At 38.7% G+C, this 16,243-nt stretch overlaps 1 protein-coding gene and 1 non-coding gene across 2 annotated transcripts; one reads left to right on the top strand and one right to left on the bottom strand.

The window, feature by feature from the left end:
- Nucleotides 1–733: 733 nt before the first annotated feature.
- On the bottom strand, nucleotides 734–9,830 carry LOC123514201 (facilitated trehalose transporter Tret1-like). Its single transcript, XM_045271861.1, has 5 exons — nucleotides 9,317–9,830; nucleotides 5,556–5,682; nucleotides 3,477–3,685; nucleotides 2,441–3,253; nucleotides 734–2,249 (listed from the first exon to the last, which is right to left on the bottom strand). The coding sequence occupies exons 1-5, from the start codon at nucleotides 9,434–9,436 to the stop codon at nucleotides 1,917–1,919; spliced, it is 1,602 nt and encodes a 533-aa protein (XP_045127796.1). The 5' UTR covers nucleotides 9,437–9,830; the 3' UTR covers nucleotides 734–1,916.
- A 1,545-nt stretch (nucleotides 9,831–11,375) lies between these two features.
- On the top strand, nucleotides 11,376–11,449 carry Trnav-uac. The gene has a single exon. It is a non-coding gene; the product is annotated as a tRNA-Val (tRNA).
- Nucleotides 11,450–16,243: the final 4,794 nt, after the last annotated feature.

Here is a 16,243-nt window from a genome sequence, read left to right as displayed (position 1 = left end):
AGGCCCCCAGGGTAGCTTGGAAAATTTACATTTCCCAAGCCACCCAGGAGCCCCCTATCTAGGGCCCCCAAAACAGCATCTTGCCTATGGCCCCCACAAAGTTAGAAACGGGCCTGCCAGACACTATCACCTCTGTTATGTGTTCAGCACACAGAGATGGGTCTCTGACACGGAAACAGTAATCATTCCAGGGAAAATCAGCATAATACCTCCTCAGGTCCTCCCAGCTGGCAGAGGCGAAGTGCCAGAGGCACCTCCACTTTGGGGGATCCTGAGGAGGAATTGGAGAAATAGGGCGAGATACAGAAAAGAGATTGTGATCGGAGGAGTCCAACGGAGATGATAAGGTAACATCATAAGATGAAAGATTAGAGGTAAGGAAAAAATCAAGAATGTTGGGCATATCTCCAAGACAGTCAGGAATACGAGTAGGATGTTGCACCAGTTGCTCAAGGTCATGGAGGATAGCAAAGCTGAAGGCTAGTTCACCAGGATGGTCAGTGAAGGGAGAGAAAAGGTCAACGCTGATGGTGAACATTGAAATCTCCACGGATGGAGATATCAGAGAAAGGATAGAGGGGCAGAATGTGTGCTCCACTTATGAAGTTAGATAGTCAACGAATTTACTATAGTCAGAGGAGTTAGGGGAGAGATTGACAACACAGATAAATTCAGTTAGAGAGTGACTATTGAGTCTGAGCCATTTTTATTTTTATTTTAATTGTAAGTGAGGGTGTGTGTGTGTGTGGTAAGTGTATGTAGTTTTGTGTGAAGAAAGAGAGTTGTCTTTAGAGGGCAGGCTGTGATTGCCCCCTTGAGTTGTACGACACAAATAAGGAAAACATTTAGCGAGATCACAACTAGCTTTAATGGAATGTTCACAACACACCCTGAAGCTTGATCTAGTGGTATTAGACCTCGCTGAGAGTAAATTAACGTTTCGGTAAGTGTTTATTCCTCCTGCTTGTATGTATGAATGACATGTGTCACTTTTATTAGAAACATAAATAGGAAAAATTTTCCATCAAGTAGAGAGTTGAGTATACCCGGAAAATCTTGGTGCGACTACCTACAAAAGAGCCTATACGGTTCAACAATCATCCATGACGTGGATGACTATGTCACGCCAGAAGAGCAGAGGGCACGTCCCAGAGAGTGAAGACCATCGTCCACCAGTGTTTATCACATACTCAGGGACAAGAACACACCTCTTTACTGCATGCTGCTTTAAAATGGACGGACATAGCACCATCTAGGATAAGTGGTGATCAAGTGCCTGGCGAGCCACGAGCTCCCCATACCAGAATACATCAGCTACAGTGTGAACACACTCCAATAGCCAATTTAGGAGACAGCAGAGGTCCACCTTAACTGTGAATGAAACTATACAAAAGTAACAAAAGATTATCTATATACTCGGAGTGAGATCTACGCATAATTACCGAATTACACAATTACAAAATATCATAGGGATATGAGTGTTGTGTCATCTTATTTTATTCGCATGTTATGTACAAAAGAAAAGTAATTGATTTAAGTAATGCAAGGAAAAATAGAATGAGAAAAGAAACGCTAGAACAGTAGGACATGTCTGGGATCTTATTCACAGATGTGGTTGTCTTCTTTTTATTTATTATCATTATCATTATTTTCCGATACACGCAATACGTAGTAATTAGGATTTCCAGGAATATTTTCGTGGTTGCAGGGATAGCTTGATAGAAAATCTGCACCATCAATAGAAAAAAAGAAGAAAAAAATTCTGGAACTCGACTTATCTCTTAAAAACACGAGTTCTCTGGTTTAATAAGAAATGCATGTAATGTACACTGCATATACCTTCAGTAGGTCCCCTCACCGCCTCACTGATCTCACTTACAGATATATTATAACACTCCAGTTCTACGTTAGTTAACTTAAAATCTTGTCATTTCTCCTCTTTCTGTGACTACTGTTAGCTTCGCATCTGATGGCACGACAGAAACATGAGACGAGAGAAGTGTATCCACTTTGTGGCTGATGGTCCTCTCTTCCACTAAACTGTCTTCATCTTTGCCAGTGGATGTTTTAGTGTTTCTCTTGGATGCTTTCTTTGACTTTTCCTCAAAATAATCCTGAATCTGTTCGAGGGATTTCCCTCGAGTCTCCGGGAGGATGAAAAAGGCCAAGACACCTAACACAAGAGAGAAGGCTCCGAAGAAGAAGAAAACTATATGGGGTCCCGCTGCTTCAGCCACGAAAGGATATATCTGTTGAGATGCAGAACAGAAAGTAAGGATAAGCTGCGTGATTACTTCGGGAATTCGATGATATTTTGAATAATATTTGCGAACTTAGTATGATAATTACTAATCTACATTCTACACATTACATTGTAAAATAAACAATCATGTGATATGTTTTATGGGAAAGTGGAAAGATAAGCATCAGCTTCACTTACCTGTATGATAACAAAGTTCAATATTCTATTATAGAATAAGCAGATGGTATTAGCTCTGGACCTGATGGTGGTGTTAAAGAGCTCTGAGGTGGCCAGCCACGGTATAGTGCGGCACCCCAAGCTGTACCCGAAAACTGACATGAGCATGGCCAACAGCGGCATCGCTTGAGGCCACGACACCCCCACAGTGCCGAGGTAGTAGTAGACACCAAGTGTGATGGTGAACATCCCCACGGTGGTGATGGACGCCACTATCAAGGTGCGGCGGCCCAGCCTGTCCATGAGCAACACTGAGCCAATGGTGCCCACCACCTGGACGAGACCGGTGTACACGGTGGGCATATGGTGGTCTTCTATTCCTACCGAGATGAAGATGTTACTCGTGTACATCATGAGGATGTTGGAGCCGCTTCCCTGCTGCAGCGTCATGAGGAACAGAGAAATGAAGAAGGGTCGACGTGTGCGTGGCCGCAGCAGCTCTCGATATTCACTCTTAGTACCCACTGCTTTTAGTTTTGTAGCAACGCTCTCCAGGTCCTCATTAATATCATAATGTGGCCCTCTTAGCCATTTTAAAGCTGTCTCTGCGTCACCTCTCCTGTCCTTCAACATGAGCCAGTACGGAGACTCCGGCATGGCTAGCATGGTGACCATAGAGAGGAGGGGTGGCGCTGCACACACGTAACAGCTGTGCCGCCACGGCAGGAAAGCTCCTGTTATGTAGGAAAGCACTACTCCCAGCGTGATGAAAAAGGAAGATATCGTGCCTAGGCTACCTCGCACTCGGGCTTCTGGAATCTCGCTACAGTACACCTGAAAACATTAAATATGAACCTTTAAGTGAATCTCAAATAAATCAATGTAATTCAAATTTCAAAACAAGTCAACAACACTGAGGTGAAATTAAGAGTGGTATAACTAGCTCAAGGGCTTTGTGGTACTTATGCAAGTCAAAGTACACACACACACACACACACACACACACACACACACACACACACACACACACACACACACACACGAAATGCCACAATACCGAAACAGATGAAAAGAGGAAGGAGGTCATGAGGCCACAAGTGAAGCGGCCGAGCAACACCAAGTAGATGTTGGGTACCACAGCCATGAATATCCACGCCACCACCAACACGGGATTTGCCAACACGATGGTCTTGCGGCGGCCCATGCAGTCCATTATTCGTCCTGCTATCAGGCTGCCCAGTATGGCGCCCACACCGATGATCCCCACTGCATAGTGGTATGAATGAGAGAAAAGATATGTTATACTGCACTAAAGGTCAATCATACTTCAGGTGGCCAACATTAATTTGACTTGTGGATGAAATAAAGAAAAATAAAACCACACCGAACATCAACTACTTAGCTTTTTTGTGACTTAACTAATGATAACAACAATTAAGATGCTGCTAATTGTGTTATAATTTCATCATCTGCTGTTGCTGAAATAAACTTAATTAGTGATAGAGCCATGCTACAATGCGCTTTTTAACATGCTGCGTATTCTCCCAGGAACTATTTTCTAAACCCACAGAGGTGACAAGTCGGTGTCTCATTTTCCAATTGATGGTGCAAAATCTTGATTAAACTATTAGAAAAATTACAAGAACCAAATGAGTGATTTGGAGGAGTTGGGACGAGACGACGAAACGTATGGGAATGCGGTCCATGCATATATATATGCACTTGCTCGCAGGGCCCCCGCATGGGGGGGGAAAAAGGTACTACAGTACCGGGGCCCGGCAGTCCAGGGGGGCCCGGGCCCGTGATAGCAACCTGAATTTGATAGTTGAAAAAAGAAAAGCCCAAATACTAAAGGGGCAGCTTAAAGAAAAGTACCGCTAGTAAAACTGAAAAAAAAAAAAATACAGTGCTTCAACTGTGCTTGTTATATTCAAAGTTAAATTGCATCTACATTTTATGAAAACAACGATTTTCCATTAGTCACCCGTCTCCCGTCAGTACAGTTGCAGGTTTTCTGTTATACTCAATTCGTTGTGCAAATTCACATGTAAGTAAGTCTTTCGCTCATTGCAACATTAATTAATTATTGACAAAATATTATTATTATTGATTTTGTAAGTTTCACTGTTTCACAAAGTGAACATAACTATCAGCTTGATTGCAGAAATTTTTGGTTTTAAATTTACCGTTCGAATACGAGTGCTGTCATTGCTGCCTCTCAGTCTCAGCTGATCAGCTGGTGTGACCTGCTGCGTGTGTCTGCCTCCACGAGGCATCACGGCATGACTTTACTTGCTTGGTTTGTAAAAGTATTGCTTATATCTTTATTACTACACAGTTTTCAGACATCGGATCATTGAGATCATTTACTTACATAAGCTCAACGTGGATTGATAAATAAAGCCTCGAGAAATGAGTGCTAATGGTTTACTTTCAGTTACTGTTTACGAATTTGTTATTATAGCATTCGCAATTTTTCATTAAAATTTTAAAGCACACTTGAGTGCTTGCTGTTCGCCTGTTCCCCTAGTTAATGAATTTGGTCCCGCCCGCGTGCCAATCACTCCAGCCCCGACCGTTCTGCCCAAGCTCTACAAACTACAATCCCGCCCAATACCTGGTATCTAGGTAGGTTATGTTAGGGTAACAGGGTTTCTTTAGTTTGGTTAGGTTAAGTAGCTCGCAGTAGTATTCAGTTTTATTAGGCTACTCCTGAAGGTCAGAGAAGAAACATTAATTAATTTCAAATGTCATTAATTGAATATTATATTTCCAATTAGGCCTACCCATGCTTAAAATACAGATCAAATAAATAAATTTGACATTTTCCTGTCATTTATACTTAAACCACCTACACTGCACTTAAGCATTTTTAACTGCACGAGGAGTTCGAGGAGTAGGTATTTCCAGATTTTTTTTAAAGGGGCGGGGCCCGGGATTCCCAAAAGTACTGGGGCCCAAAAGGGTGGTGCTTGGGCACTGCTTGCTCGGCAAGACACGAGATGAGCTGGCAGCAGGTAATGAGCCTGATCAATATAATATCAAGGACGCATTATTTTCACAGTAAAGTTTTTTTTTCCGCTGTTGGTGACAATTTTGCAAAGAGAAAGGAAGTGAACCATACTCTTATACCAACCCATCAAGGCGGTCTCTATGGTGCCCATGTGGATATCCTGCTGCAGGGAAGGTAATGTGCTGGCAGTCCATCCATTGACGGCGCCGCTGGCCAAGGTGCCCAGCGAGGCCGCAATGCACGCAGCTACCTGTCATGAATCATAACATGTCATATACACACAAGTATTATCTTATTTGTCTAAACCCCTTATTGCTATAGCCGTCCTCTACTGATATTCGAAACCGTAAAATAAAAAAAGTTTGCACGGACACACAAAAGAGAAAATATAGATGACTTTGTAATATTTCTAGGCTACACTAAATATTGTGGTACAAGGTCCTGCGGGTCACAAGTCAGCGATTTATTTTTTATTTGTCTTTTTTAGCCAGATTTTTGGACCCTTATAATCTCCATTAGAGCCTGCTACGAGTAATTAGTAGAAATTATATGCCGTTAGGTTTGAGAATGTGAGAATGGCTCAAAAGAGAGTACTAAGGAGGAGCGAGAGCCGTTTACGATGCATTTAGAAGTAATACTGTACGTAACGTTTTGCCAAGATATGTCCTCGAATAACGGATGTATGTCTGGACAGCCTGGCATAGCAAGCCTCCAGTCTGCTCCTCCATCATTACCTGCATGGATTTCTACTGATCTGCGTGATACCCGGATCATGATCTGTGTGTATATAAGACGACACACATTCGGCGGCTTAACAGCTTCTGTTTGGGAGTAATTTATGAATAGAAAATAAATAAACAAATGAAAAAAAAACCCCGCTAGAAAACGGTTGATATGTTCAAGGAGTAGAGTGAATGATAATGAAAGATGCACCGTAGTGATAATAGTGAACTCAAATAAGGGAGACAATAATAAGTCACTTCAAGGCTTATTTTTATGGCTTTTTATTATAATTACGTAGATATTATCGCCTCTACTGACGATTACACAATAAAGCAAAGGAAGGAAACAATTGTTCAGCCGTAAATAATATATTTTGAAATGCCACACGCGGAAAAGCGCCGATGTAGTACAGCCCACGGTCCAGATAGCCTATATATCTGGACCATAGTACTACAGCAGGTCATCCTAATCCCGCTCTGCTCCCAAGATTTATTTCACCTCTCCCTCGTTCTTGTTTCTTCTTTCTCGTCTTATTCTCTCTCCTTCTCATTCCCCACCTTCTTCCTATCTTCTCATCCCCTCTCTCCACTTCGTCCTTCCTCTTCCTTAATTTTGTTTTCTTTTCTTACTCATTATTATTTATTTTTCTTCTTTTACTTCCTCGTCTTCCGTTATTCTTCCCCTCTTTCTTTCTAACCTCATCTCTACATCGTTTTTGTTTATCCACTTTGTCTACTTTCTCTTATTTTCAAGTTTCTCCTTTATTCATATCGTTCTAGACTCCTAGAGAGAGAGAGAGAGAGAGAGAGAGAGAGAGAGAGAGAGAGAGAGAGAGAGCGTGGAAATAAAGGAAAAATAAATAAATGAATGTTTTTAATTAAGGTATACCAAATGATGCTAAAATAATAGATAAACGATTAAAAAAACAATAATTCGCCGTTTGGGACATAAGCTAACCTTAATAGGCTGACGGCACAGGGACAAATATTTCAGATTTAATAAACGAGTTGTGCACAAAGATATAGAACCAAATGAAAGAGTATCATCTCTAGGTAAAAGATTTTTTGCCCTGTTGTACAAATTGTATGTGATGTATGTGATGTATGTGATATGTAAAATTCATTCTCTAGTAAAGTGAGGGCAAATTTTGAAAGAACGTTCGTTTTTATAATGAAATATGAGATTCATCAGCATCAACATACCATCATCATCGTTATCATCATCATCATCATCAACAACATCATCAACAACATCATCATCAAAAACATCGTCATCATTATCATAATCAACAATATCATTATCATCACCATTGTCATCATCATCATCATCGTCATCATAATTTTTTTTTCTGCATCTGTGAATAAATCATGGCAATAAGTCTTTCAATTGGCATGCAACTCAGAAGCAATGTTGAATAATTAGCGAGTAAAAGTGGAAACAGAGAGAACTCTCTCTTCATGTTCGCCGTCTCCTCCAACTCATTTTTTTATTGGCCCACATTATATCATGCTTATCTGCCTGCTTTATTTTTTTACATGAATGCACTGATTCAAAGAGTAACTTTCTACCTTTCAAGCAGTATGAATTTCACAAGTTTGGATCAACAATTTTGTGTGCAAAATTAAGGAAATAACAGAATACCACAAAAAATATATCCCACTGAAAAAAATTCCCTTTTTTCATGCACATGTAAGTTACATTTGTTAATCTATAATTATATCATAAAAAAGAACAACTCTTAAGCTGTCAATTAATATGTAATCGTCCCAATCTTTGTTAAGTTCTTTGACTAAATATTTCAGCAAGCAAGGGAACACACAAGAACACTAATTCTCCGCTGGTGGCGTTTTAATTCATCGCAACTGCAGGGAATGCAAGCTGAAGCACTCGTAAACCAACATTAGACCACACTGGCGACCGAGAACAGTCTAACTCAGGTTTTTTTTTATAACTTTTTCCGGCCTCAGCATCAATGTAGTGAGGCGTAGGCAGTCGTAACGCGTAACTCCAATATATAGTAGGGGAAGGTGGAGTCTATTGAGTCTAGAAACGATATTTATATGATTTTGGTGGGTTTGTGGGTTTGCGGTGATGCTTTGGGATGTTACCTTCGATGTCTACACCCGGGTCACGGTTTTTGAAGGAAAACAATGAAACACGAGAATTTACAAAATAATATTTTTTCTTGGGGCAAAAATAAAATATTGGGGTAAGATGGACCCCCAGGGGTCCATCTTATATATATATATATATATATATATATATATATATATATATATATATATATATATATATATATATATATATATATATATATATATATATATATATATATATATATATATATATATATATATATATATATATATATATATATATATATATACACACACACACACACACACACACACACACACACACACACACACACACACACACACACACACACAATACATTGCAGGACCCTGAGCGTGCTAGCATAGAAACGCTGGTCTAACTGGACATCGAATTGTTTTTCTTGTTTTTGTTTTGATCAATATCATTTTAAGCGTTTTTTTTTTTTTTTTTTTTCACCGAATGAACCTAGCTTACACACACACACACACACACACACACACACACACACACACACACACACACACACACACACATTCTCTCTCTCTCTCTCTCTCTCTCTCTCTCTCTCTCTCTCTCTCTCTCTCTCTCTCTCTCTCTCTCTCTCTCTCTTAATTAAAATGCGGCAGAGGAACTTCAATGCATAGCAAAATACACGAATAAATTACTGATCAGAAGAAAATATATGTTGTGTCTAAACAGACAAGTACTCGTCATACATGAATATACAGGCATATGGGTGAATCTGTAATTGCGCGCTGTGTATTTCACTTCGCTTCTCTGACCGTATACATAACAAGCGGCGAGAAATGTTGAGTGCTAACTTACATAAAGAATAAATTAATAATCATTCCCAGGTAAAAAGAAAAGAAAATAAGTAAAATATCAACGCTTTCTTCATTGCTTGTTATTCATTCAAACCAAAATCAGTGTAGTAATTAAATGAGTTCAAGCAAAGTAAATTGCATAACTAAACGCGTCTTACGTATTTTTCATGTCTAAGATAAAAGTACCTCTCCGTGGGAACGTGAAGAGCGGCCACTCACCTGGGGCACCATTCTGCCCTTCCTCTTGGCATTGGTGGTGGTGGTGGTGGTCTCTGCTGTGAGTGTGGATTCATCAAGTATAGATGTTGAGTCCTTGTCTTCTATCTTTGGCTTGCACATACTGATGGCTGATTTTCCAATGAATAGCAATGTATGTAACACCTTATCAGACGTCTAGATCAATACTTTTATGATCATGAAGCAAGACACATCTTCGCTGTAGAGGAATTGATATGAATATATATAACTGATGATTCCCCTTTCCAACTGAACTGCCAGTTTGTGAAAATCAGCAGTCAGGAGCGACCCATACGTTCCCACAGGACGAGAATCCTTACTGGCACTGGCCCTGGCCGGCCGCCAGACAGCCTGTGGTGTCGCTTTAGGCACTCAGGGGGATGGCAGCTATGCACACGGAGCCAATTAACTACCCCACAAAATAATTTCTGAGCGGTAGTTATGACACCCACAGTATGATATTCGTTTCATGCTCGCTTGTTCCAATTATTAACAGAATGCAGAAGACATTTCCATGTTTTCATGATGCAGTAAGACAATTCTCTCGCAATGGTGATGTGTAATGATGAAAACGTTCTTTTTCCCAGGACTGGTCACGAGGAGGCTGCGTGATGCCAAGCGGCTCATCTTACAGATGATTGTGTAAGTTAAACTTGAGCAAGTTTCTGAATAAATGAAGACATTACGTTAACACAGTAACAGCATCTAGTAATATTTTCTTGGTAGCATATTTATTGCATATATGACGTAGGCATATAACCAAGATTCAGTTAGGAAAGTAAGAAGATCACCAGTAGATCTGCCTTTACGGAAACCATACTGGCAATCAGAGAGAAGGTTGTGAGCTGATAGATGCCTCATTATCTTCCTATTAAGGATAGACTCAAAGGCTTTAGAAAGGCAGGAAATCAAAGCTATAGGGCGGTAGTTAGAAGGATTGGAGTGGTCACCTTTTTAGGGACAGGTTGAATGTGAGCAAACTTCCAGCAAGAAGGATAAATAGAAGTAGAGAGACACAGATGAAAGAGTTTGACCAGGCAGTGAGCGAGTTCGGAAGCACAGTTTTTGAGAACAACAGGAGGGACTCCATCCGGACCGTAAGCCTTCCGAGAATCAAGGCCAGAGAGGGCCAGGAAAACGTCTTTATAAAGAATTTTAATTTTAGGGATGAAGTAGTCAGAGGGTGGAGGAGTAGGAGGAATATGCCCAGAATCATCCAAAGTTGAGTTGGTAGCAAAGGTTTGAGCGAAGAGTTCAGGTTATATTCACGTCTTTGTGGAGTTTGCATGGTCACCACTCCATATCACACACCATGAACAATTTGTTGACAGTTATGAATAATGAATATCAACAGTACAATATACTAAATCACTGTTCTACAACATCAAAAACAATAACTTATCACGGCACCTCCTTAAACAGTACATGCGTATAATATATAACTGCGTTTTAGTCTCAAGAAGGGGACATTAATAAAACAGTCGATACTACGTAGATACAGCATGCTGAGAGAGAGAGAGAGAGAGAGAGAGAGAGAGAGACCTAATACAGAACAATAGCATGATGGAATTTTCCACACAAGGATACCCGACACTTCTTATTAATAGTAGTGACAGGTTTTGGTTTTATAAAGAAAGAGAGGAACACTAATTAATGCAATACATGCACATGCATTGCGGTTGACTAACACACCTGAGGAGTCTCGGAAAGAGAGTTCGTTTCTCTAAGACCCACTAATTAGAATGTGAGGACACATGATATTGTAGAAATATCAGCAACTGATACATTCTTGCATAGATAAGAATTAAACGTCACCAACGAGTGGAGCCACGAGCCACGGCCGTGGTGGAGCCCGATCGCTCCCGCTGAAGTGTAATATACGTAAGAGCAGCTGCAGGAAATTTTTTTGATATTACATTGGATGGTGCCTCTCCCGACTAACGATGAAAACTGTACTTATGGTGGCTATCACTGTCCGTGTGCCCGCATCATAATGAAGCAGAAGAAAAGTGAGAAATGAAGACGCACACACACACACACACACCCGGTAGCTCAGTGGTTAGAGCGCTGGCTTTACAAGCCAGAGGACCGGGGTTCGATTCCCCGGCCGGGTGGAGATATTTGGGTGTGTCTCCTTTCACGTGTAGCCCCTGTTCACCTAGCAATGAGTAGGTACGGGATGTAAATCGAGGAGTTGTGACCTTGTTGTCCCGGTGTGTGGTGTGTGCCTGGTCTCAGGCCTATCCGAAGATCGGAAGTAATGAGCTCTGAGCTCGTTCCGTAGGGTAATGTCTGGCTGTCTCGTCAGAGACTGCAGCAGATCAAACAGTGAAACACACCATTGCACTGAACGTAGCTACATTTAGAAGGAATCGTAACATGACTTTCCAACTACTACTACTTTTTCTACTACTACTACTACTACTACTGCTGCTGCTGCTACTACTGCTATTATTATTATTACTGCTACTAATAATAATATTATTATTATTGTTGTTATTATTATTATTATTATTATTATTATTATTATTATTATTATTATTATTATACTATTACTGCTACTCCCACGAGACTGCAAACATTAATCGTGATTAATTTCGCGATTGTAACTTATGTAATAACTGCTCTTCTGTACCTAATCGCTCACAATACGTGCATAGAAGTAATATAGCTTGTCAATAGTTTTGCACGCAGTGTCATTATCAATGCATAAATGTATATATATATATAAAAAAAAAAAAAAAAAGTGATTGCATCGCGACCTAGTTCAGGAGGAGAAGCCATCAACTGTATTCATGTATAGTCACGTAGATCCAATGGAAGAGGATTTCCGCCAGTAACTTCATATCAAAACGTTCCAATATGTGTGATCATTCAGTGATGTGCAGTTGACACATAGTATATACTATTACTCTGTGATTGAACTTCAGTTCCTGCTTTATCTATTATTGGGCCAATCTTGCATCATAATTTAGGAGAGTTTGAGACTTGAGTAGTATAGCCACTATATATTCACTAGCTCTGGCAAGCATCTATAAAAATGTATACCACATCTAATATTGCCGTCATAAATAAATAAATGAATATATATATATATATATATATATATATATATATATATATATATATATATATATATATATATATATATATATATATATATATATATATATATATATATATATATATATATATATATATATATATATATATATATATATATATATATATATATATATATATATATATATATATATATATATATATATATATATATATATATATATATATATATATATATATATATATATATATATATATATATATATATATATATATATATATATATATATATATATATATATATATATATATATATATATATATATATATATATATATATATATATATATATATATATATATATATATATATATATATATATATATATATATATATATATATATATATATATATATATATATATATATATATATATATATATATATATATATATATATATATATATATATATATATATATATATATATATATATATATATATATATATATATATATATATATATATATATATATATATATATATATATATATATATATATATATATATATATATATATATATATATATATATATATATATATATATATATATATATTTATTTATGAAGAACCAGTGTGGAAATTTTTCGTTTTGTAAAATGGGCCCGCATCCTTAATAGCTTTTTTTTTTTTTCACTTATAATATCAATTTTCCTTAGACATATCAAAAGCTTTTATAGTCTGGCACAAAGCTTTGATCTCAAAACTACCCTCCTACGGTTTCTAGCCTTCTCTCAGCGACTTTATCCCAAGTTTCCTTTCCGACCGTTCTATTGTAGCTGTGGTAGACGGCCACTGTTCTTCTCCTAAATCTAAAAACAGTGGTGTTCCTCAGGGTTTTGTTCTGTCACCCACTCTCTTCCTATTATTCATCAATGATCTTCTAAACCAAACTTCTTGCATTATTCATTCCTACGCTGATGATACAACCCCACACTTTTCCACGTCTTTTCAGAGATGACCGCAACCCTTTAGGAAGTTAGCAGATCCCACAAGGACACCACAGAACGTCAGATTTCTGATTGGATTAGAGAAAACGTAGTATTGCTCAATTCCTCAAGAACTCAATTCCTCCATCTATCAACTCGACACAACCTTCCAGATAACTATCCCCTCTTCTAAATGACAGTCGACTGTCCCTCTTCCACACTGAATATCATCGGTCTGTCCTTTACTTATAATCTAAACTGGAAACTTCACTTCTCATTTCTTGCTAAAACAACTTCTATGAAGTTAGGCGTTCTGAGGCGTCTCCGCCAGTTTTTTTCATCTCCTCAACTGCTAACTCTGTACAAGGGCCGTATGCACGTATGGAGTACTCTCTTCGCATATATATATATATATATATATATATATATATATATATATATATATATATATATATATATATATATATATATATATATATATATATAGAGAGAGAGAGAGAGAGAGAGAGAGAGAGAGAGAGAGAGAGAGAGAGAGAGAGAGATGTATATATGCATGCAAGTATTTGTATGTTTATGTATTTACGTATGTATGTATGTATGTATGTATATATGTATATTCAGAGAGTGGTAGGGTGAGGAGGGAGATAAGTGTGGCCTTGGCCTGATGTCAGGTCAGGGCGTCGGAGTTGCCAGAATGTGAATATTTCCATAATGCCATGACGTATAGGTTGCACCCATTTCGTGTATATATATATATATATATATATATATATATATATATATATATATATATATATATATATATATATATATATATATATATTGATATTTTTGGTAGACATCATGGTAGAGATAAATACTTTCTCTGAGATTCACCTTGATATCAATGTGTAATTAGATGTTTTCTTTTTATAGTGCTTTAGGCCGGGAACATACAAGCGACTTTGTGTCGCCGCGTCGTGGCGGGGATCGTAGCTCTCCATGACTTTCCATTGTTTAGACTTTAGAAGATGTCCCACGCACACGAGCGTCTGTAGCCAGCGACTTTTTTTTTTTTTTTTTTTATGTAGGAGAGACGGCCAGCCAAGGGCAAAAAAATAATATAAAAAAAAAAAGAGGCCCACTTGGGTGCTGGTTCTCTAGATGACAGAAAAGCGGTAGCCAAAGTTGGAGCAAATGTCTTGATGCCTCCCTCTTAAAAGAAGACAAGTCGTAGAAAGGCGAAAATACAGAAGTAGGTAAGGAGTTCCAGAGTTTACCAGTGAAAGGTATGAATGATTGAGAGTACTGGTTAACTCTTGCATTAGCGAGTTGGACAGAATAAGGATGAGAGGAAAAAGAAAGCCTTGTGCAGCGAGGCCGCAGAGGAGAGAAGGCATGCAGTTAGCAAGACCAGTAGAACGGTTGCATAAAAATAGCGATAAAAAATAGAAAGAGGTGCAACATTTCTGCGGTGAGAAAGACTGAAGACAGACAGTCAGAGGAAAGGAGTTAATGAGACGAAAAGCTTTTGATTCCCTCCTAAACATGCGAAGAGTACTCCATACAGGGGCGAATAAGGCCCTTGTACAGACTTAGCAGTTGGAGGGGCGAGAAAAAAAATGGCGGAGACGCCTCATAACGCCTAACTTCATTGAAGCTATTTTAGCAAGAGATGAGATGCAAAGTTTCCAGTTAAGATTATGAGTAAGGGACATACCGAAGATATTTAGTATGGAAGAGGACAGTTGAGTATCAGTGAAGAAGAGGGGATAGTTGTCTGGAAGGTTGTGTCGAGTTGATACTCGTAGATGGAGGAATTGAGTTTTTGAGGCATTGAAAACTACTCCGTTTTCTCTGCCCCAATCAGAAATCTTAAAAAGATTAGGTCAGGCGTTCTGTGGCGTCCCTGCTTGATCTATTGACTTCTTGAAGGGTTGGTCGTCTCTGCAAGCACATGGAAAGATGTAGATATGGTGGTATCATCAGCGTAGGAGTGAATAGGGCAAGAAGTTTGGTTAAGAAGATCATTAATGAACAATAGAAGAGAGTGGGTGACAGGAGGAACACCACTATTAATAGATTTAGAAGAACAGTGGCCGTCTACGACAGCAGCAATAGAACGGTCGGAAAGGAAACTTGAGATAAAGTTGCAGAGAGATGGATAGGAGGGCAGTTTTGAAATCAAAGCTTTATGCCAGACTATCAAAAGCTTTTGAAAATTCTAATGCGACAGCAAAAGTTTCACCGAGATCTCTAAGAGACTCAGTAAGGAACGCCAGAAGATCACTAGTACAGCGATCTTCATGAAAGCCATACTGGCGATCAGATAGAACATTGTGATGTGACAGATGTTTAAGAATCTTCCTATTCAGGATAGATTAATAAACTTTAGTCAAGCAAGAGATTAAGGCTATAGGACGGTCGTTTGAGGGGTTAGAACGGTCACCCTTTTTAGGAACAGGCTGAATGTAGGAAAACTTCCAGCAGGAAGGAGAGGTAGAAGTCGATAGACAAAGTTGGAAGAGTTTGGCCACGCAAGGTGCAAGCACAGAAGCACAGTTTTTAAGAACAATAGGAGGGACCCCATCAGGTCCATAAGCCTTCCGAGGGTTTAGGCCATGGAGGGCATGGGAAACATTATTACGAAGAATTTTGATTGAAGACATGAAATAGTCAGAGGGAGGGAGAGAGGGACATAATAATCCAAGGTGGAGTTATTAGCAAAGGTTTGAGAGAAGAGTTCAGCTTTATAGAGACAGAAGAGATGGGAGATGGCAGTGGTGCCATCAGGATAAAATAAAGGAGGGAAAGATGAAGAAGTGAAGTTATTGGAGATGTTTTTGGCTAGATACCACAAGTCTCGAGGGGAGTTTGAG

This window comes from Portunus trituberculatus, chromosome 37, assembly GCF_017591435.1.
Source record: "Portunus trituberculatus isolate SZX2019 chromosome 37, ASM1759143v1, whole genome shotgun sequence".
Lineage (NCBI taxonomy): Eukaryota > Metazoa > Arthropoda > Malacostraca > Decapoda > Portunidae > Portunus > Portunus trituberculatus.
Note: the sequence above shows the minus strand (reverse complement) of the source record. Positions and strands in the feature narration are given on the sequence as shown.